The sequence below is a fragment of the Enhydra lutris genome, unplaced genomic scaffold, assembly GCF_002288905.1.
Source record: "Enhydra lutris kenyoni isolate GAN:26980312 unplaced genomic scaffold, ASM228890v2 scaffoldscaffold21, whole genome shotgun sequence".
Lineage (NCBI taxonomy): Eukaryota > Metazoa > Chordata > Mammalia > Carnivora > Mustelidae > Enhydra > Enhydra lutris.
The window spans coordinates 51338618-51361027 of NW_019154105.1; the positions used below are offsets into that span (position 1 = coordinate 51338618).

The 22410-nt window shown below is 37.7% G+C and overlaps 1 protein-coding gene across 1 annotated transcript in view; it reads right to left on the reverse strand.

The window, feature by feature from the left end:
- The window catches only part of LOC111149295 (cytosolic beta-glucosidase), a 112115-nt gene that overhangs the window by 57429 nt on the left and 32276 nt on the right, over positions 1–22410 (reverse strand). The window contains exons 2-4 of the mRNA XM_022506284.1: positions 16022–16253; positions 4500–5298; positions 3650–3773 (exon numbers count right to left, since the gene is read on the reverse strand). Coding sequence (XP_022361992.1) covers positions 3650–3773; positions 4500–5298; positions 16022–16253 — 1155 coding nt within the window. The remainder of the gene's footprint in view (positions 1–3649; positions 3774–4499; positions 5299–16021; positions 16254–22410) is intronic.

Here is a 22410-nt window from a genome sequence, read left to right on the forward strand (position 1 = left end):
TTAATCCATTTTTACAGATGAACAAACTAAGAGTTTGGGAGGTTGAACAATTTGCCAAAGGCCCCTCATTGAATAATTTGCAGAGCTGAAATGTAAGCCAGTTATATGTTATTGCAAGTTTTTTGTGTCTCTCCTGTGTTGCTTTTCTCTTATCTATATCTACATTAATTAAAATACAACCTATTTAAAGGCATTTAAATAATGCAATGATTAAAAAGGCATTAGCTAATTTCTTTTTTTTTTCTTGAAATGACATTTTTCTTTTTTTTTTTTCCTTTCCCAATAGGAAACAGAAACATTAGCTTACTTTTTACTGCTCAATTAATTGCTGTGGGATTTTACCTGAAGAGATCAGTGAGACCTCCAGGCGGATGCCATTGATCCAACTATAGTGTCATTCTGTGCCTGTCCATATGTGTGATGTTAGAGAGGAAGCTTTGTTTATGGGGACCACAAAGCCATCATCCATCTGATTCCCTGGGTTCTGACCAGCTCTCACCTGCAGCACTTCCCATGAAAGTCTTCCTTGGCCAGTTATCATTTTTAATTGCTCATGGGGTGCTTCTTACTAGTAGAGTTCTTGCCAATCAAGATCATCAGCACTACCTCAAAGGAGTCTCAGGAAATCGATTATAAATTAAGCTCCACTCCCCTGATGAGATGCAAGGTAGGGCGGGTGTCTGAGTGGTGTTCAAGGTCATAGGACCTATTGGCTCCTGCAGGGACAGCATGGAGCCCTTTCGAAGAAACTATGCAAGTTCTGAGTACCAAAGATGAGGAAAATGTTCTTTGTGGTATGGGCAAGCAACCACCCTGGATCAGAAAGCCCTAAATTCACAGACCTCATCAAACACCAAAAGAGTAGTAGCAGCAGTAATAATAATGCATGCACTCTGCTAACATTCCAGGAAATAGTACTTAGTCACTTAGTGATCTTAAACAAATGACTTAGCTAGCCTCTTTGAAGCTTAGTATTCTCATCTGTGTAATAGGAGCAATGACCTCGTCTCACTGTTTTAAAAATGAAATGATATGATGGTATCAGTTAACAGTCTTTTTGTTCCAAGTGATAGAAAACCAATCAGGTTCAGGTAAGCAGAAAAAGCATTTCATTGTAAGTAAAAGTAATGTCTCTCAAGATCATGCATGCAGCTGAGGAGAACTGGAATTAGAGGCTTAAGAATTACCCTAAACTCTCCCTGTTTCTTGTTTCCCCTTCCCTCCATGCACGGACAGCTCCCCTTTGTACTACTCCTTAGCTTCTGAGGCAGGACATAGTCACCAAAGGCTCACAAAGCTACATTCCCCTGCCCAATCTAGGCTAACAGACAAAGTGATTGGCCCAAATTCTAAATCTCAGGGAAGAACTGGGATTGTCCCTATGGTAACCCTGAGGATAAGAAGAGGTGGATATTTCATAGAAGAAAAGGGAGTAATTACTAGAAGAGTTTCACCGAGATTAAATGATTGGTATCTACTACAACAATATATAAGAAATAGCTATCACTATCACTATATCCACTCCAGAAAAGATAACATGTCTTTTTTTGTCAATAAGTAGATTTCTGCACATTTGAAAGGCTACATTTTTTAAAGATTTTATTTGTTCATTTGACAGAGAGAGAGAACACAAGTAAGCAGAGCAGCAGGCGGGGCGAAGGGAGGGGAAGCGGGCTCCCTGCTGAGCAGAGAGCCCAATGCAGGGCTCCATCCCAGGACCCTGAGATCATGACCTTAGCCAAAGGCAGAGGCTCAACCCACAGAGCTACCCAGGTGCCCCAAGGCTACATTTTTTAAATGTAAAACAAATATATTTCATGTTAATTACAATAAGCATAGATCCTCTAATATTAAAAATCAGAAGAGAACACACATACTGTGAACAATTAATGTTTTAAGTGCCTGGTATCTTTTCCATCTGTTGGGGTGCCTGGGTTGAGCCCCACATCAGGCTCTCTGCTCAGCAGGGAGCCTGCTTCCCCCTTCCTCTCTGCCTATTTGTGATCTCTCTCTCTGTGTCAAATAAATAAATAAAATCTTAAAAAAAAAAATACAATTGAAATTCAACAAGTAGAAAAACAGAATTTTGTTTCTAATCCTATCTCCTCCCCTGCCCCTCAGAAACCCAAATCTTCTCACATTTTCCACTTTAACCTTCAGTTACTTTACTACTCGTTTAAGTTGTCTTAGTTTTGGGGTCTACTATCAAGTTTTTAGTGTTAAAGATCTAAGGGACTGTATTAAAGTACTTGAAACTATTTCAAAGAACAATGAAATTCCCTTACATGTTAGAACTAAACAGAGTACCAAGCTAGAAATGAACAAAGTCAATTTCTATTTTTCTCTCTTTTCCCAAAAATACACAGACAATTTTGGAGAAGTCATTTGTGGTCCTCAAACCATCCATAAATCTGCCTCTTGGTAACCAGCTTACTTTCCTCTCAGAATGAAGCTGGGAACATCAATGGATTAACTATGAATAGGGCCATTTACAGAGAGAAGGGGGAGTGGAATCTCGGAAAACTAGACATTTCCTTTTTTTTTTTTTTTTTTTTTTTTTTTTAATCAGAAAGTGAATCCTTACCTAGAGAAAGAACCTGTTTTGCATGTGATACAAAAGAATTATTTCACTGGGCTCAAATCATGGGAATCAAATTGCCTTATGCCGATAAACTCCAAGCCAGAGTGAGGGATTAAGTACAATATATTTTAGGTTTGGGAAAGAGACCATCTTGTGTCACTTTCCAGAATTCCTTCTGGCTGATTTCAGCATATTACTGATTAATTTTGGATAGAATAATTCTAGGACCTTTCAAATAGAATGATGAGAGAGAAGTGTGCCTATCCTGGTAAAAAAGGAAATTGAAAGTTTCATTTTTCCATTGGATTTTTTGTTTCTGTGATATGATTCCTTTATATGGAGGAGAAATTAAATTTACAAAGCAACAGTGTTCCATGTAGATGCTGAAATGGGGAAATTAACTGGTGTCGAAATGTGTGTTACCCGTTAAAGATTATTCTTTCACATTTGTTTTCAAATATGAAAAGAATTTCATGGGGAAAGAGCAGTTTCCAGAATAATAATCTTGTCTAGAAATAAAATTCACAGATCCTATATGACAAAAACATGTTCCTACATGGGGCTCTTTGGTTACAATTTAAATGAAACATATAGTGATGCAAGACTCATTTTAGGCCAAAACTCATCGAAGCCCATTTTAATGTTCATTGCATAAATGCTTGATTTTGATCCTTCAAAAATTCTGTCAGTTCACGTCTTGGTAACTGGGATATTAAAATATGCAAATAGGCATGATGTAGTTGGCCAGTGCTAATCTTTTTGTAACAACTAAAGTTCTCTTTCACCAGCCACCACCCTTCTGTTCATGTCACCTTCACCCAAGAGTCACACAAAATGCAGAAGACAGTCACTTTTACTTGATTAAATTTTGGGAGGTTGAAGCTAGGCCAAAATCCTCACCTTTCTCTTTCGTAAATACCTTTTCTCCTCTCTCTTAATTACATGGCTTTACACTGAGTTACATGAATTTCAGCTTTCAAAATCATTGGTCTTTGCTGAATGAAAACAGGCACATGGGAAACTTATATTAAGTTTGCACAATTGATCTTTCATCATTTCAAATGGTACCTTTGAACAGTTCCTGAAATGTCTGTCTGAAATACTCCCAGCTCTGAGTGTTATCAAGAGATGCAGGGTCACCCTGGGGAAACCCATTCTCAGTGATGTAAATTACAGGGTTATTATACATATCCTAGAACAAGAGAGCAGAAGTTTTATTCCAAAGAGGTGTAACAAGAAAAAAAAAAAAAAAGACTCATAAAATCAGGTGTTTTACCCTCTATCTTCTCTAAGCTACAACCCAAAACTAGTTTTCATCAAATTGCACTGACTCTATTAACTTAATTTTCCACACACTGACCTTTTATGACTAACAATGGAAAAGCAAAACTGTGCAAATGTCCATGAAGACAGTCAAATGACTCTTATCATAATGAGAACACAGAAGTATCTTTCTTTCATCAGCATCTGCTGATTGTCACTACACTTTAACCCCTTGGTCCCACCAATGGCTACACTCTCTATCCCCCCAGAGCAAGGGTCCTAAAAATCATTAACTTAAAATTTTAATTTCAGCTACCTGGACTCCATCCAGATAACAGATGCCCAAAAAAGGATCCAGCTATTTCAGCCCTTAATATGCCTTTTAGTAATTACAGTTGTGACATCAGCCTGGAAAATATGTCCAAGCTACTCCTATGCCCACAACTGACTTTAACAGAGAAGTCCAACTTTAACCAGTGTATTGAAGCCCCTTATCAGCTAGTTACTCCTCACCAGCTGAACACCTAATCTCTCTTTCCAAGCCAACAAATGTGTAACCTACTGCCTAAAATCATCCTTTTTCCAAGTTCACACATACATCTGTCTTCCCACTTCTACATATTTGGGTATACATGAATAGAACACTGTGTTTTACCTTAATGTATTTCAGTACTTTACGTATTCCCCATGGCACCACATAGATCCAATCCAAACTTTTTATCCAAGATGGGTCTGGAAAAACTTGAATCTCCACATCCTGGAAAAAACCCAGTTCTCCTTTCTTATTCTCCTGGTACTTTACTAAGCGAGTCGTATAATAATGCACAGCAAAGAAATCAGCAGTGCCTTTAATCATTCTCTTCTCTTCTTCTGTAAATTCTGGAAGCCTTGATGATGGATAGCCTTGCTTTTTACTCATGAAGGCAATCTGGGACTTGACAACTTCCGGATAATCACCATCAGTAAATATGGGCTTAGCAAAGAAATCCAAGCAGAAAGCAATGGTTCTTTTAGCAGCTTCCCTGTCGGACACTGAATTGGGATCTGCCGGTTCCACCCAGGTAGCAAAAATTGCTAGGGACACCATGCCCTTCTGCTCTTTTCGGAATAAGGAATCGTAGCTGTGCCAGGATCTGGCGTGAGCTTTAATCAAATTATGAGCTGCCTGATAACCTCCAGTTCCAAAGTGAGGTACACCAGGAGGATATATTCCAAAATCATAGGCTAGCAGGGCAAAAACATTAGGTTCATTTATGGTGATCCAATGCTTGACTTGATCTCCAAAAGTACTGAAGCAAAACCGGGCATATTTATCAAAGGATTCAATGATTGCCTCTGACAACCAGCCTCTTTTGTCTTCTAAGGCCTGAGGCAAATCATAGTGGTAAAGGGTCACTATGGGTGTAACCCCATTAGTTAACAAATCATCAATAATCTTGTTGTAATAGTCAATTCTTAGGAGAAAAACAAAAAGGAAGCATGAGAAGAAAAGTTATTTTTAGAATACTGACAATAAGTAAAGATCAGGAAAGAATCAGGAATAATTTCCTAAATAACTTTTAGCCCAAATAAGATTTGTTAGTTCCTACATATCATCAATTAAAGTTTTGGAGGAACCATTAAAAATTCCGAGGAAGAATGGCTGATTGGGAAGTTGGGGGTATCATGGAAGACATGGAGCACAGATGCTCTGGGCAAGTTGCTACCACATAACTTTGTGTTATGGCCACACTTACTGAAATTATTTTATTTGTTTGTATGTTTGATTTGTCTCTTAACCCCGCTAAAATTCAAGCTTCATAATAGCTGGGGTCTTATCTAATTCACTTCTGGTTCCCCAAATCCTGGAACAATACCAGGAATTCAGTAGATACTCAATAATATTCGTTGAATGAATGAATGGTTCTCAGTGTTATCAAATATTAAGTAAATGAATTGATGGCTGCCTCAGTGCTTCTCCAGATATATCAGTCTTATAAGTCTGAAAAGGAGACCCATTGAGCATGAATAAGAGCTCCCAGAACATGGGTTACAAAGGCAGTTGGCCAGAGGCTTGACATGTTAAGGAACATAGTCGGGGACTTTGCTCTAGGATCCTGACATAGTCCTGTGAGAATGCATAGCCACCCCTTGCTTTCAGCTAATTCTCCAGCACTGCAAGTGTGTGGGAGAATTTTTAGGATTGAGGCAGAGTTCAGAAGAATGTTATTAACTTAGAGATACTCTGCCTCAGAAACCAATGCCAAGAAGATGTTGGGTCCAACCTAATAATGACTCCTAATAGGAAGAGACTTACTGGGGAGAGACCAGTATTAGTGCTTCATGTGATTTTATGTCTAAGATTATAGAAGAAACCTAAGCTCAGGAGAGAGAAGCTATCTTAGTTTGTGGTTGTTTCCTGGATAATAATTATAAATTCATATGTAGAATTGTGTTGCTTTCAAAGTTTGTCTAGAAGTAGGGTCCTTTTCTCTTTCTTTTTTTAAACTTAGTGTTCTCCAATTAAATAATAATACAGATTTTTTAATTTGTTTCATTCAATTATTAATTTATTCATCCCTCAAATGCACATGTATGGAGAAGTTACTATATGCTGGACTTCCAGACATATATAGGATAAATACTGTCCTTGGTCTAAGGGAGCTTCTATTTTAATAGGGATTACAGATAAATTCATAAACAATTATAATACAGTATCATTGGTGAAGATAAAGTACAGAATTCCATTTAAGCATATGATAAGGAGTACCCACTACAAACTGAGAACTTATGAAAATCTATTTGGAAAACAGTATAGCATTATGATTTTAAAAGCAAACTACAGCAACAGGCTACATAAATTCTACCCCAATTTGTTCACCTATTTCCATGACCTTAGGCAAGTTACTTTATCTCTCTGAATTATCGTTCCCTGTCTGTAAAATAATATGGACAAAATAAAATGTGGACAATAATAGAAAACTACTTCAATAATTTATTGCAAGAATTTTAAGAGTTGATAAATTGAACATGGTTACAACAGCTCTCGGCATAGGTAAGGGCTCAGTACAGGTTAGCTATCATTTTAGTAATTATTGTTATTGTTGTCACCAGTGGCATCTAAGCTGTCAGTCAAATGCTGAATATGAATTACTCATATAAGGCAAGGAAGAACAGGTGATCCAAGAAGAGAAAAAAGGGAAACAAATATGTGAAAGAGTAAAGGAGGTGTGAAGATAAACAAAGACCACCTGAATGTGAGCAGTCTATTCAGAGCTTGCTGTAGCAAGGGAGTCAGTCATCATCACTTGCTTTTGACAGATACTCGAAGGCTGTCAGAGAAGAGGGAAATTTTTATAGTAGCGGAAAAGAAGGGAAGGAGAAGTCTTCAGTTACCTTCTGATTGGAAGTTGTTGGCACAGGGAGGCTGTAGGTGGGCTAATTAGAAGTGGGGCATCCCAAGAGATTGATTTGGGTGGCTTATTTGGCTATCTCTGGTTGGTCCTAAGTTGGAAGCAGGGAGCAGGGAAACAAACCAACAATTACAAAAACAAAAACAAAAAAACAAAGAACAAAAAAAACAGAAAAGTTGGCAGATCTTGATCAAATTCTGACTATTGTGGACCAATTGCTATAGCTGTTGTGGTTTGGCTTCCTGGGTTTCTTTTGTAGATCAGAGTCTCATTATCATATGGACTGGCCATTGTTTTGCTTGTCTATTGTAATTTAGCCAAGTATGGCTATGTCTGGGAACTCTAAGTTAAGCATAATGAGAATGTATAGCTGAGCAGAGAAAGCATAAGAATGGTGAGAGAGAAGTAGGGTAAGCAGAAGCCAAATTATGCAAGGTCATGTGTTGTCTACCTATCTGGAAGAGTGGATATTTTTAACAACAGCTCACTTGTTTTGCAAACCAGAACATAATGTGAATCATACATAACAACTCCATTCTTGGAAGAACCATTTGTATGCCATTTTCACTTGATAGACAGAATATCCCAGCCCCAAGAAGATATCCATGCCCTAATCCATGCAACCTGTGAATATGTTACTTTACATAGCAAAAAGGATTTCCAGATGTAATTAAGTTTAAGGATCTTGAGATGGGAAGATTCCTCTAGATGGTTCAAATCGGCCCACTGTAACTACCCAAGTCCTTAGAAGTGAAACAGTAGAATAGAGGAGTGGATCAAAAATATGCAACATAGAAGAAGAGGTAGGAGAAGTAGCAGCATAAGAAGGACTCAACCCACTATTGCCAGCTGTGAGGGTGGAAGGAGGGGGCCACCTGCCAAGGAATCTGATGGCTTCTAGAAACTGAAAATGGCCCTCAGTTGATAACCATCAAGGAAATGAGGACTTCAGTTCTACAACCATAAGAAACTGAATTCTTCCAGCAATCTGAATGAGCCAAGAAAGACTGTCCTCCAGATCCTTTGGAAACAAATGCAACACTGGAGGCATCTTAGTTTTAGCCTAGAGAGACCCATCTCAGACTTCTGATATCCATATCTCTAAGGTAATACATTTGTGAGGTTTTATTGAGATATAATCGATATAAAAAGTTATATTATTTTCAGGTGTAAATTCTGTGCTTTTTTAAGCAGCTAAGCTTATGATAATTTGTTGCAGCAGCAACAGAAAACTAATACATTCACCAACATTTATAAAGCTTATCTTATCTCTTGCAATGAAAGAACATTCTACCATCCCATCTCTGAGCCTTGGCAAGCCCACATGTCCTCACTTGTAAAATGTAATACCCAAAAATGGTATGATGGAATCATTCTGGAGTTTTCATAGCCAATTCCTTCCATTGGCTCTGAATATAAAAATAATATCAGCTTCCATGTATTGCATTCATACTGTATGTACCAAATGCCACACATTTTGTTTAATCCTAGCCCTAAGCCCAAGAAGTGGGCATTTTTATCCTCGCTAAGCATCTAAGAAAACCGAGATTCAGAGAGAGTGAATACCAGACTTAAATGATAATGTTGTCATGTGGCACTCCCAGCATTTAAGCCCAATAACCCACTCTATCTCACTACAAAGCCTGAACCTGTCCTACCATGACATTCAACTTCCCATGAATGTTTCAGAATCGGAAACATGGTGACTCTGTTTTACTAGTCTTCACAATCACTTATTTTGGAGCTGAATCAGAATATCAGATCCTTTTTTTAAAAAAAGTTTTAGAGGAATCAGTGATTTATCTCTTGTAAACATCATTAGATATGGCACAATCATTAATGATGGCAATCAATGTAATTCCAACAACATGATAATCTTTAGTTGAATTGAAGATTTAAAAAATTTTAAATAAGACTTTTTTCTCACTCATCAGCTTGGCAGAGCAACAAAGCATTGCATAATTAATATTTAACATCCCCAAATCAAGTACTTCTGGTTTGTACAGAGCAATTCTGGTTTGGTGCTCTAATGCAATTCTGCCATGAAGAAGTGAAGTTGAGTTTTTAAGAGCAGAGCTCCAGAGTCAAACAGTTCCACCAAAGAATCATGGAATCATGGACAAAAAACTTGACATTTGAAAGAGAAAGGCCTGTCTATGCCTAATCTGCCACCTCATGAGTGTTTTAAGTATCAAATGAGAACAAATCATGAAAGAGTTCTTTAGCTTTATCAGCACAATTCAGTGGTAACTAATTCTCTGAACAAATGTATATTTTTAAATGATCATTTGTTACAAATCTAGGGATCTTGAAACTGACAGAATATTTGAACTCTGTTTTGCTTCTGGATATTTAGGACGTAACTGATTACTTTAAGTATTAAAACTTCAATTGCCTTCTTCCATAGTTACTACCACTTTCTCTGATTTAATTAAGCTCATTTCTTCTTGTTTGATCTTTAGAATTATAAAGCAATTTGAGTTAAAGCTTTTTTAGGTATAGAGAAAAGTAACCCACTCAGATTAACTCAAATATAAAGGTAGCGTGAAGGGCAAGTGGGTGGATGGTGTGGGCTATACGGGCATTATTTGAAATGATAGACAGCTATCAGATACTCAACGGAAAATTACAACTAAAACTCAAGGGAATTGGGGATTGGGACTGAGAAAGTCTTTGCCTCTCAAGAAAGACTAGTCTCATCCTTTCAATTTCACTCAACACATCTACTCCATTCCTCTCCTTCTCCCAGAACCTATTTTCTTAGCACCCAATTTGCTGTGGTCTCAAAATGGCCATCCCATCTGCCGAAAAGCTACCTTATAGTCCTGTTTCCAAACCAACCAACTCTAGACTCTCAACTCCTGAATTCCAAACATCCCTGAGAGGTGAAGACAATTGGGCAAGATTCTCTTTTTCCATGAGGTTAACAATAATACATCACAAGGAAAGAGGTCTTTCTCTTGTTCGGTCAGCTATGGCCAGGAGCAGAGCAGGTTTATGTAGAACAAAGAAATGAGAAATTCTCTTAGAAGAGGACATGACTAGGCCTTGCAAAGATGATGTTTCAGTACAGAAAATAACTGAACTGGAATCTCACTAATCAAACTATAAATGTCTTCACATAGAATTGACTTTGGTCAAGTGCCTATCATGTATCATACATGATAATGAGGCCACTCCCCTCTAGACTCATACCACCAGTTAATTTCTTTAATTGCCCTACATTCTTTTAGCACAATGCCTGTATTAGCCTCCTATTGCTGCTGTAACAAATTACCACAAACTTAATGGCCTAAACCAAAATAAGTTTATTATCTTATAGTTCTGGGCATCAGATATCCAAAATGATACTCATTGAACTAAAATCAACATGGCAGCATGGCTAACTTCCTTCTGGAGGCTCTCGAAGAGAACCCATTGCTTTGCCTCTTGCAGCTTCCAGAGGCTGCCTGCATTCCTTAGCTCATCGCCCCTTTCCTTTATCTTCAAAGCCAATAGTGTCACATCTTCTCTCATTTCTGACCTCTGTTTCAGTTCCTCTATCTTCTCTCTGACTCCAATCGTCTTGCCTCCCTCTTGTAGGTCTCCTGTAATTATAAGGGGACCATCCAGATAATCCAGGTTAATCTCCCCATCTCAAGATTTTTAGTGTAAAGTTTTAAGAATTAGGAGGAACATCTTTGGGGAGCTATTATTCAGCCTAATACACTGCCCCATATGGAGTAGGAGGTTAATAAATGTTTCTTTAGTTATTTACTTTACCATTCCTGCTAACTGGGCTCATATTTTAAATACTAAAGTGAATAAGAAATTCTGCATAAACTTTCCTTTTTTTTTTATTTCCAATACTTGGGTTCCCTATTAATCATCTGAAACTTGCATTTGTGGCAGATAGGAAAATTCAGTTGAACAGTTGAGAACTACAGAAAAATGTGATTTCAGTTGCCAGCTCAATCTCTTCTTGTTAAACCTTGAAAACTTGACATTTGAAAGAGAAAGGCTGTGTAACAATTCCACTTCGTAAAGTATTCTTCCAGTTTGGGAACACAGGATTTTACAAGTTTCCAAACAACCTCTAATCAAGCTTTTAAAATAGAGTGTTGAACACACACACAAAAAAAATGGGGGTACCTTGTAAAGGATTGTGACAAGTGTTTTCCAATTCTTCACATGCTCTTTGAGAAAATGTTTAGACAGAAAAAACAAATGATGGCCTTTCCGAGTTAAAACAGTTCCAGTTGCTTCAACAGATCACTGCACAAGAGTGAGCAACTGCTTATTGAAATTCTGCCTCCCGGAAGCACCTCCAGTGCCCTCTCGTTCATGGAAAAGTCTGTAATATTAATCAGCTATGACTTTACAAAAGCTGGGACCAAACATGAGAAGCTCAGTGCTGGGGCACATGATCCCCACATGTGCATGAGTGATCTTACCACATTGTTCATGTGGCCCCAGTATCTCCCCACCACCACCCTTCAGCTTTTCTGCTGCTCTGCTCCTAGGTTGCTGATCTACAGTGTGCTATAGTGATCTCAGGTTCATTTTAAATAGCTTGATATATTGACATAGTGGTATAGTAATTCCCTGTCTGAAAATCTTGGGGGCAGATGTGTTCAGAATTTTTGAATTTTTAGAGAGGAAATACAAAGCAAATACCATATATTCAGTTAACACTCCCAGTGGGTCTGGGTCAGCCTCCCTTAATATTTCTGCAGTAAAATATGTAAATATTCTTTACCAGTGAAATCACCTGAGATTATAAAAAAATTTTCACAAGGGCTTAACATCCAAAATATATAAAGAACCCATAAGGCTTAATATCAAAACACAATCTAAAGGGCTGATAAAGTTCAATATCAAAACACAGCCTGATTAAAAAATAGTCAAGGAACCTGAATGGACACTTTTCCAAAAAAGACATACAGATTGCCAACAAGCACATGAAAAAAATGCTCAATGTCACTAACCATCAGGGAGATGCAAATCAAAACCACAATGAGATATCACCTCATACCTGTCAGAATGGCTATTATCAAGAAATAACAAGTGTTAGTGAGGATGGGAACCCTCACACAATGTTAGTGGGAATACAAACTGGTGTAGCCACTAAGGAAAACATTATGGATATTCCTCAAAAAAATAAAAATAGAACTACTGTATAATCCAACAATTCCACTTCTAGGTATTTACCTGATGAAAACAAAAACACTAATTTTTTTTTTTTAAAGATTTTATTTATTTATTTGACAGAGAGAGATCACAAGCAGGCAGAGAGGCAGGCAGAGAGAGAGGAGGAAGCAAGCTCCCTGCTGAGCAGAGAGCCCGATGCGGGGCTCGATCCCAGGACCCTGAGATCATGACCTGAGCCGAAGGCAGCGGCTTAACCCACTGAGCCACCCAGGCGCCCCAAAAACACTAATTTGAAAAGATATATAAACCACTGAGTTCATTGCTACATTATTAACAACAGTCAAGATATGAAAGCAACCTAAATATCTATTGATGGATGAAGGGATAAAGAAGATATGGTGTGTGTGTGTGTGTGTGCACGCACATGTGTGTCTGTGTGACGGAATATTACTCAGCCACAAGAAGGAATCAAATCTTGCCATTTGCAACATCATGGGTGGACCTAGAGCATATTAATGCTAAATGAAATAAGTCAAAGACAATTTCCATATGACTTCACTTACAAGTGGAATCTAAAAAACAAACAAACAAAACTAAATGGAAACTGTCTTGTAGATACAGAGAACAAACTGTTGGTTGCTAGAGAGAATGGAGGAGAGAGGATGAGCAAAACAGGTGGAGGGAATTAAGAGGTACAGTCTTCCAGTTATAAAATAAATAAGTCATGGGGATGTGATGTGCAGTTTAGGGAACAGTATTGATAATATAGTAACAACTTTGTATGATTATAGTACCTAATTAGTATGGTAACCAGACTTATTGTGGTGGTCATTAAGTAATAAATATAAAAAGCAAATCACTATGTTCTATACCTGAAATTAATACAATATTGTATGTCAATTGTTCTTCAATTAAAAAAAAAAACCTGTCCCATCAATTGAGGTTAGCTTTTGTTGCCAAATTAGTTTTAGACCTAAACTTGCTAAAACGGATTCAGTATTCAAAGCTTTTTGGACTTTAGAATTTCAGATAAGAAGTTATGAACCTATATTACAAGTTGGCAAGGGGGTGGTTGTTTTGTGTTGTTTTTTCAAACTTTTTCATTGTGTACCATCCAAATGGAAACTCAGTGAAAACTCCACACTCCTGGAATCAGGACAGTAGCTATTCAGTGAATACAGCTAAGGAAAGGCCATTCCAGGCAGAAGAAAGAGCTTAAGAAAAGCCTTACAGAGGTGGGAAATTGCATAGTATGTTTAGTATGTAGTGGGTTATGTGTTTAGGGAATTAAATGGAGGAATTGCATGGGGGAATTTCATCCTGTAATGCTTCAGAGATGAATTAAGACTAAATCAAATAAAACCTGGAATGATATATGAAGGAGTGTACACTATATATTGAGTCTTGGGATGACTAAATAAAATTTTTATAGGGGTGCTTGGGTGGCTCAGTCAGTTGAGTGACCAACTCTTGGTTTTGGCTCAGGTCATGATCTTGGGGTCGTGAAATCAAGCCCCACTTCAGGCTCTATGCTCAGCAGGGAGTCTGCTTGGGATATTTTTTTCTCTCTCCCTCTCCCTCGTCCCTCCCTTTTCAAATAAATAGATCATAAAAAAAATTTTTTTTTTAATCTTGCTTTGTTTTTAACAGGAGATGATGCAAGCCAACAGAACTGAGACAAAGCTTTAGACAAATTGCTGGGGTGGCATTTTGTACAAGGAATTAATAGACACAGAATGAGTGAAAATAGGTAGACCCAGCAAGGGTATATCAAAAAGTCCTTGATGAGAATGATAAAACTCTAAAGCAGGGCAGAGGCAGAGAAAATGGCCTGAGGGAGAAGTGAAAGAGACCTAAGTGGAACGGATCATAGTTAGCAACCAATTAGATGTAGGAAACAAAGAAAAGAGGAAATTCAAAGATTACTCTTAGTTTTTAGTCCTTGGAGGTGTGATGGCACTGGAGAAAAGAGAAGGTATAGATTATGGATGAGGAAGGTGGGAAATTATTAATTCACTTTTACACTAAACAACAAATGAACTTCTGTTCAAAGTCAGGAAAAAAAAAAACTGGCCAGTAATATATCAAGAAAATAGACATTCAACCAGCAGCAGTTAGTCAGGGGAGCTAATGCTTTAGAAACAAGCAATGGAGCTGCTAATCTTGTGTTGTCCCCATCTGGGGGACACATAAGTTGCAACTGCATTCCACACTGTCCAGCTTACCCCATCTCACAGAAAATGAGCATTGCAAGGACACAAGCTCACCTAAGCAGTTGTTATCACTGGTTGTTCTTACTATGTAGGAAATCAGATAATTTACTCAAATGGAATCCCTGAGGATTAGTGAAGTCACCGCCCCTGAAAGTAGGGTGAGCAAGCAGGTACCCTCCCTCAGGATTCTGCAAGTGTCCATCTTGCATTTCCAAGACCCTGAGAGTCAATGTCTCCTTAAATTTTGCATCTTAGTCACATCGTTTGCCTTACCAAGTCCCAACCGTAGGAGGAATATGAAATATTTTCCAGGACAAAGTAGCTATAGAGGTTCTTTATTAAGAAACCTTTATGTTGTAGTACAGGGGTCATAGAACTTCTCTCACAAAGTACCAGGTAGTGAGTATTTTAGGCTCTGCAGGTTCTCTGGTCTCTGCCCCAACAACTCAATTCTGCCATGGTAGTGGAAAGGCAACCACAGACTAAATGTAATGAATGGGTATGATTGCGCTGCAATAAAACTTTATTTACAAAAATAACAGTCAGATTTGGCCCTTGGGTCATAGTTTGCCAGAAGGAACTAGCCAGACCCTAGGTTTACATTCTAGATCCACCATTTACAAAATATCTAGATTTGGACATGCACCACTGTAAAATGTGACTAATTACACCTCCCTCACTGATTGTGGGGATTAGAGAAAATGTATGTAAAATGCCTCATAAATAACAGACATTCAAATAGGACAGTAGTCTTTTTAATTACAAAACTTAATACGAATAATAGCTAACACTTTTTGAATGCCTTTATGATATACCAGCTACTGCGTAAAGCACTTTGCAAAGATTATTTCATTTAATTTTCCAATAGCTCTCGAACTAGGAACTATTTGAGTATATTCCTTTCTACTTGTGGAGAAACTGAGGCATGAAAAAATGCCCAAGAGATGCTTCTCCAGATAGTAAGTGATACAGCTGGCCTTTCATCCCAAATTAAGCAGATTCCAGATGCCTTGGTGCTAATCTCTGCCCTAGTTAATTCGCTCTACTAATTCAGCTCCAATTGAAATGCTCAAAATCTTCTCAAGTTCTATAGGACTTTTCATCACTTTTCACAGCATAACACAACTGAAAATAGTTTAATACATAACTTTTGGAAACTCAGCTTCAGGCTAACACTCAATAATATCTTCCATAAGTAAAACTCTATTCCCACCCCTTTCCTGCCCATCTATTGTCCCCTTCCAACACATATCTCCAATTCAGGGAAAACAGAATATTATTAAGAAAGCTAATGCAAACCCATTTCAAAAAATTTATCCTATAATCACCCTAAAAACTTGCAATTTCGAAGCTCCACTGCAGAATAGCATACTGGATTAATTATGCCAGACTGCAGCAGTAACCTTGAATTAAAGCTGCAACCTTCTATTTTTAAGAAACACTTGCCTTTCTGGTTGATGAAACCTGTCGTCCCATCAGGTAACAGACGTGACCAGGAAAGAGAGAAGCGGTAATGAGTCAATCCAAGCTGTTTGATACATTTCAAATCTTCCTCCCACAGAGTGTAGCTGCCACAAGCTACATCGCCAGTCTGGTTCTTGAAAACTCTCTCTCCTCCCTGATGGGTGAATGTGTCCCAGACACTAGGGCCTTTTCCATCTGCATCCCAGCCTCCTGAGAAAAAAGAAGAAAATGAAACAGTTACACTCTTGACATCAAGAGGCATATGTGGAATGTAAATATTTGTCGCCAAAAGAACATACCTCATTAACTCAATGTACCATATTTATAACTTTAAAATATGCCTTTAAAATAGCATGCATGAGTGAATTATGTGTTTAGCTGTCCTTGATCCCTGAAGCTGACTGGTGGCAAATGAAAAATTATTTCATAGTGCTGCCGCATAGCAGGCTTTCATGGTTCATTTTCTGAAGATTTCCCAGCTGGTAAACAGAGGCAGGCCCCAGCTTATGAATGTCTGAGTTGCAGATACCTCCTCCTGGCCATGACTGACAAGCCTTGTCCTTATTGTGCCTGATGGAGTCTCAGGACCTTGTCTTTGGCCCTCTACACTTGAACTCTATTCACCTGCTAACTGACAACAGAGCCTGCAATGGTCCAGTCAATTATTGTGGGGAGGGTACTAGTCTCTGCTACTGTTAACATATTAGTATCCTACCTTCATTCATTCATGCCTCCATTAATTCCACAAATGTTACATGTCAGGATCTATGCTGAGCACAGGAGTTAACAGGGCGCACTCTGCTGTGCTTCCTGTCTTTGGAGAACTTAGGTATGGTTAACCGTAAAACAGCCAAGGTAAAAGACTTGTCAGAAAACCAAGAAGGGGCATTTATCCAGATGTGGGCTAGAGTTGTAGGTCTCTTAGAGAAATGACTTTTAGACAAACACTTCAAGGAAAAATTGGGTCATCAAGGTGAATTGCTGGGAGGTGGGAGTGGGGATAAAATAGAAAAAAAAGAGAAGCTAGGATCCAAATACGCCCACAAGAAAGAGAGAGTGTTGCACATTAGAAGAACAGAGAGTAAAAGTTACATTACAGTTGGAATATCTGTACACATAGAGATCTTGTTTAAAACGTAGTTAGAATCCATTTTATGGTAAAAGGAGTAATTTCAAAAATCTCGTGACTTCCTCATTTCACTTCTAGGTACACACCCTGGAGAAATGCTCATGTAGTTTCACAAAGAGATTATAGGAGATCATCGAGACAGAAACATCTATAATAATAAACTCTTGGAAACAACTCACATTCTACCAATAGTAGAACAGATAATTTGAGGTAGAAGCATACAGACGAAACACAAATCAACAGTTAAAGGGAATGAATCAGAGCATCAGTAACCCTCTGTTACAGTGTCCCCCCAAATTTATGTTGAAATCTTAATGCCAATGTCATGGTATGAGGAAGTGGGGTCTTTGGCAGGTGTTAAGTCATGAGGGTGGAGCCCCCAGGAATGAGTTACTGCCCTTATAAAAGACCCCCCCCCAGAGTTCCCCAGTCCCTTGGGCCATGTGAAAATGCAGACGTTTGTGATACCCAAGAGGGCCCTCAACCAGCCATGCCAGTGCTCTCATCTCAGACTTGCAGCCTTCAGAACTGTGAGAAATAAATATTTGTTGTTTATAAGCCATCCAGTTTATGGGTATTTTGTTACAAGCCTCCAAATGGACTTAGCCTCCAAACAATAAAGCTATACAATCAAAAAAACAAACAAACAAACAAAAAAAAACAAAAAACAAAAACAAAACAAAAACCACTTGAGATTAAAAAGAATGTATCCAGGGACAAAGGGGTGGAATTTAGATTTTTAGGGCAGTAAAAATGTTCTACATGATATTGTAATGGTAGATATATTATCAAAACCTATAAACTTATAAACTATGAACTTCATTTACTAGTTTTATATTGATATTCATTCATCAATTGTAATAATCGTCTCACAGTAATGCAAGCTGTTACTTGTAGTGGAAACTGGGGAATTGGGTATTTGGAAACTCTTAATAGGTTCTGCTCAATTTTTCTGTAAACCTAAAATTATTCTAAAATATAAAGTCTACCAATTTTTAAAGAATACATACAATATGTTTATCATGTTTTGTATATTTTAAATATGTAAAATAATCCATGTATATTCTGAATGTGTACATATGAGATAAAAATACAACATGCCTGGAAATGATCCATTCAGGCTAGTGGTTACCTTCAGGGAGAAAAAAAGGGTAATAGAACAAGAAAGGAGTTTGACTGCATCTCTTATGTTTTATTCCTTAAAAGGGGCTAGGGGTATTTGGGGAGCTGTTCATTACACTAGTCACAGCCCTTTTTATGTGCCTAAAATATTTCATAATGATTTTTATATAAGAAAGAAGGTCACAGATAAAGTAAACTAAAACAATTACAGGAAGGTCTTTTAGGTCTTCATTTAGCATCTACTTACTCGTATTTTACACAATTTAAACTGAATTAGGTACTAGTTTTTAGAACAACAAGAGGACAGCATAGGCTATAAATTATAGGAGGGGATCATGGGAAGACAGGAGAGACAGGTAAAAGGAGGAACTCCAACAAAAGCAAAAATGACAGTTGAAATCAGGGTAGGATATTAAGTATCCATACAAAGAAATCATGAACATGTACTCTGGAGTCATAATTTAGAGGCAAAAGGTTTTATACATCCCAATGGCTTTCAGTTTATGTCTGTATATGGGATTTAGAAGGATGGGGGAAAAAGAATACTGATATTCAATCTTAGAATGAAAAAGGTACGAATATTAAAATAGAATTTTAGTCAAGTATGGAGCTCATAGTATCAGATAATTTATTTAATAGATGAAGAAGCTTAACCTCAGAGATTTTAAGCAATGGTGTTCTAGAAAATATTGACAACTGACTATATGTTTAAAAATATGGGGGCACTGGGCTGGCTCAGTTGGTAGAGTATACAAGTCTTGATGTCATGAGTGCAAGCCCCACATTGGGCATAGAGCTTACTTAAACAAATAAAAATAAATAAATAAATAAATGTATACATATGTTTATTAGGAATTTTATTGACATAACAGTTGTATAGTATACAATTTCCAAATAATATGAATAATATGCAATATTCTTTACTGTAAATTCTCAGAGAATGCTATTTTCGATTTTTGTCAAATCCTTATATTGATAACCAAACTATGGTTGCAATCTAACAGTTCTCATGTGAATGTTAACCAGTATTTTTGCTTAAATTAATGGACAAAATAAAAGAAAAACTTAACAATGTACCAGGATTTCACTTGTTCATCAGTGACATGAGCTACACCTTCACTGAACTAGAATATTTCCTCAAATGTTTGTCCTACTCACAATGTGACACTATGGACATGAGACACTTTTAATTTCACCCTGCATTATTAACATTTTCTCTATCACTTTCTTAGGTCCTAACAACAGAACAAGGAATCAAATACTGATTTGCAGCAGTTGCCAATTTCTCCAGTGTAAATACTTCCACCATGACCAATTTCAAGCAACCAATAGGATGGTACTAAAGGCAGAGTGGGGAAAAGATGAGCAGTAACACAACATTATATAGTATACAGACAAAAGAATAACCTCAATGACTTTTGGTTATATATAAGAGCATAGGGAATAATAAAATTTAGTAAAATAATGAGGAAGTAATGATTTTGAGCCTTAATTACCTTTCATTTTAATATAAATTATATCCTTATAAGTTTCTATCATTTAATTTTTAGTAATGGATATGTTTAGGAATCAGCTCACAAGGGGCACTGGGTGATTCAGTAGGTTAAGAGTCCAACTCTTGATTTTGGCTCAGGTCAGGGTCATAACATTGAACCCGGGTCAGTTCCTCACTTAGTGCAGAGTCTGCTTGAGATTCTCTGTCTCCCTCACCCTCTGCCCCTCCCCCCAACAATGCATGCTTTAAATAAATAAATAGATAAATAAATAAAATCATTTTTTAAAAATAGAATCAGGCCACAAAATTACTGAAAGCTTAACAATAGGTACTGGTGAACAGTACAAGCTGGCTTCCCAAATCACTGATAAGTGACTTGTCTAAGACCACACTGCTAGTAAGTAGGGAAGTGAAGGTATATTTCCAGATCTATGTGACATTGAAGTTCAAGTCCATTCAATGAACTATGCTACTTTTAGTAATAATGAGTGATGAAGGAAGAGTCAGCTAGTGCCCATGCTACTCAATTTATGAAGCCTAAGATGTACATAACACATTTATGATACCTTTTGGAAAATGCTCCATTAAAAATGCCTAAAACAAGCAATGACAATTTTAAAAGGGGTATGTCAGTTATCAGGAAGATATATATATATATATATATATATATATATATATTTTTTTTTTTTTTTTAGGAAGATATACTTATGTGGAGCACTTCATTCTACATGTATACCAGCTAGACAAAGCAAGTCTAAGCAACACCGTTTCCAAAAGACACCAAAATTTAAATTAAAATCAACCATTATAATTGGAATTTTTATAACAAAACATATAGTGGCTGGTACTCACTAGTATTTTAATGTAAATTTGGTGAAATCAATAATTCACTTGTTCATTAGGTATATTCTCTAAATGCAATTATGTCCATATTCTGAAAATATGATTGTCCTTTATGGGGAGTACGACTAGCATTTCCAGATGGAAGACATACCCTAAGCTATCCTTCAAACAACTACAATTGCTGGATGAAATATAGGAACTACATTTTTAAATGTGTCCTATCTGGTGGAATGGTAGGTAACTCAAAAACAAAGTGAGAGAGGTGATTCAGAGGCACAAATGAGTAGTGATGCTGGCTTCTGTCTTGAGAGCATCTGCCAAGCCCAGATGATGTGAGCTGCCATTTTAATGGCCTTATGGGACAAGGCAGAAAGGAGCTGAAGTCTAAAGCTTACCAAGGATGGGAAGCCTCCATGAACATGCTTACATCAGGCTGGCAACGCAAGGACTCTACACCCTGTACAAACCCTACCTGAGAAAGAGACAACAAAGCAACCAGCTTGACACAAAGTTAGGTGGAAGGGGGAAATGACCCCTCGATGTCTGCAACAACAATCTAGCCCTCCAGCCATTAACTGTGAGAATGAAAAAAAAATGTTTCAGACATATGAGCTCTCATTGGATACTGAGAGAAAAAAATCTGGTCTCACTGGACATTACAGGAGAGTAAGTTCACCAGAACAATTAGGTAGACCAAGAAAGATAAAAATCTAGGATCCAGGAAACAGGAATTCAGCAGAAAAAAAATCAACAAAGAGAAATCTCCAGCTAATGGTAGAAGAAGACCTCCAAGGATACAACTGTGCAGCAAACGTAGGGACTAACCAGTCCACGCAAACACATCACAGGCTGTAGGAAATAGTTCTTCAAGAAGATTAAACTAATAGAATATATAGTATTTTTTTAAGATTTATTTATTTATTTGAGATAGAGAGAGTGTGAGTGAGAGAGCATGAGTGGCAGGGGTCGGGGGACAAAGGGAGAAAGACACAGGCTCTCCACGAAGCAGGGGGCCCAAGGCAGGGCTTGATCCCAGAACCCTGGGATCATGACCTGAGCCAAAGGGAAGCTTAACCAACTGAGCCACTCAGGGTTCCCTAGTACGATTTTTTTGTAATTATAAAAATTTATTATGGGGGGCGCGCCTGAGTGGCTAGGATGGTTAAGCAGCCAACTCTTGATTTCTGCTCAGGTCATGATCTCAGGGTCATGATAGGAGCCCTGCAGGCTCTTTGTGCTCAGGGGGGAGTCTGCTAGACAGTCTGTCTCTCCCTCCCCCCTCCACTCCCCCCCCCATGTTTGCACGCTCTCTCTCTCTCTCGCTCTCTCTCAAATAAATTTTAAATTTTAAAAAATTATTATGGAATTGACAGAATGCACAAAAGTAGACAGAATAATACAGCAAAGCTGTATATACATGGCTCAGCTTTAGCAGTTTTCAACATGGTACCAATCTTGTTTCATTTGTATCTACCCAAGCTCCTTCATTCAATCTGTAAACATTGCAGTATGTGCTCTGACAAGAGTAGTTGTTAATTGTGGTAAAATACACACAACATAACAAGCTTAACTACTTCCAAGTGTACAGCTCAGTAACATCAAATACATTCATGTTGTGAGACTGTCACCACATCCATCTCCAGAACTCTTTTCATCTTGCAAAACTGAAACTCTTTACCAAGTTAGCAGTAACTCCCCACTTTTTATGGTATTGGAATTGCGCATGGGGTCAGTGAAAGGAGGAAGGTAAAGGAAGAAAAAGTGGACAAATGGGTAAA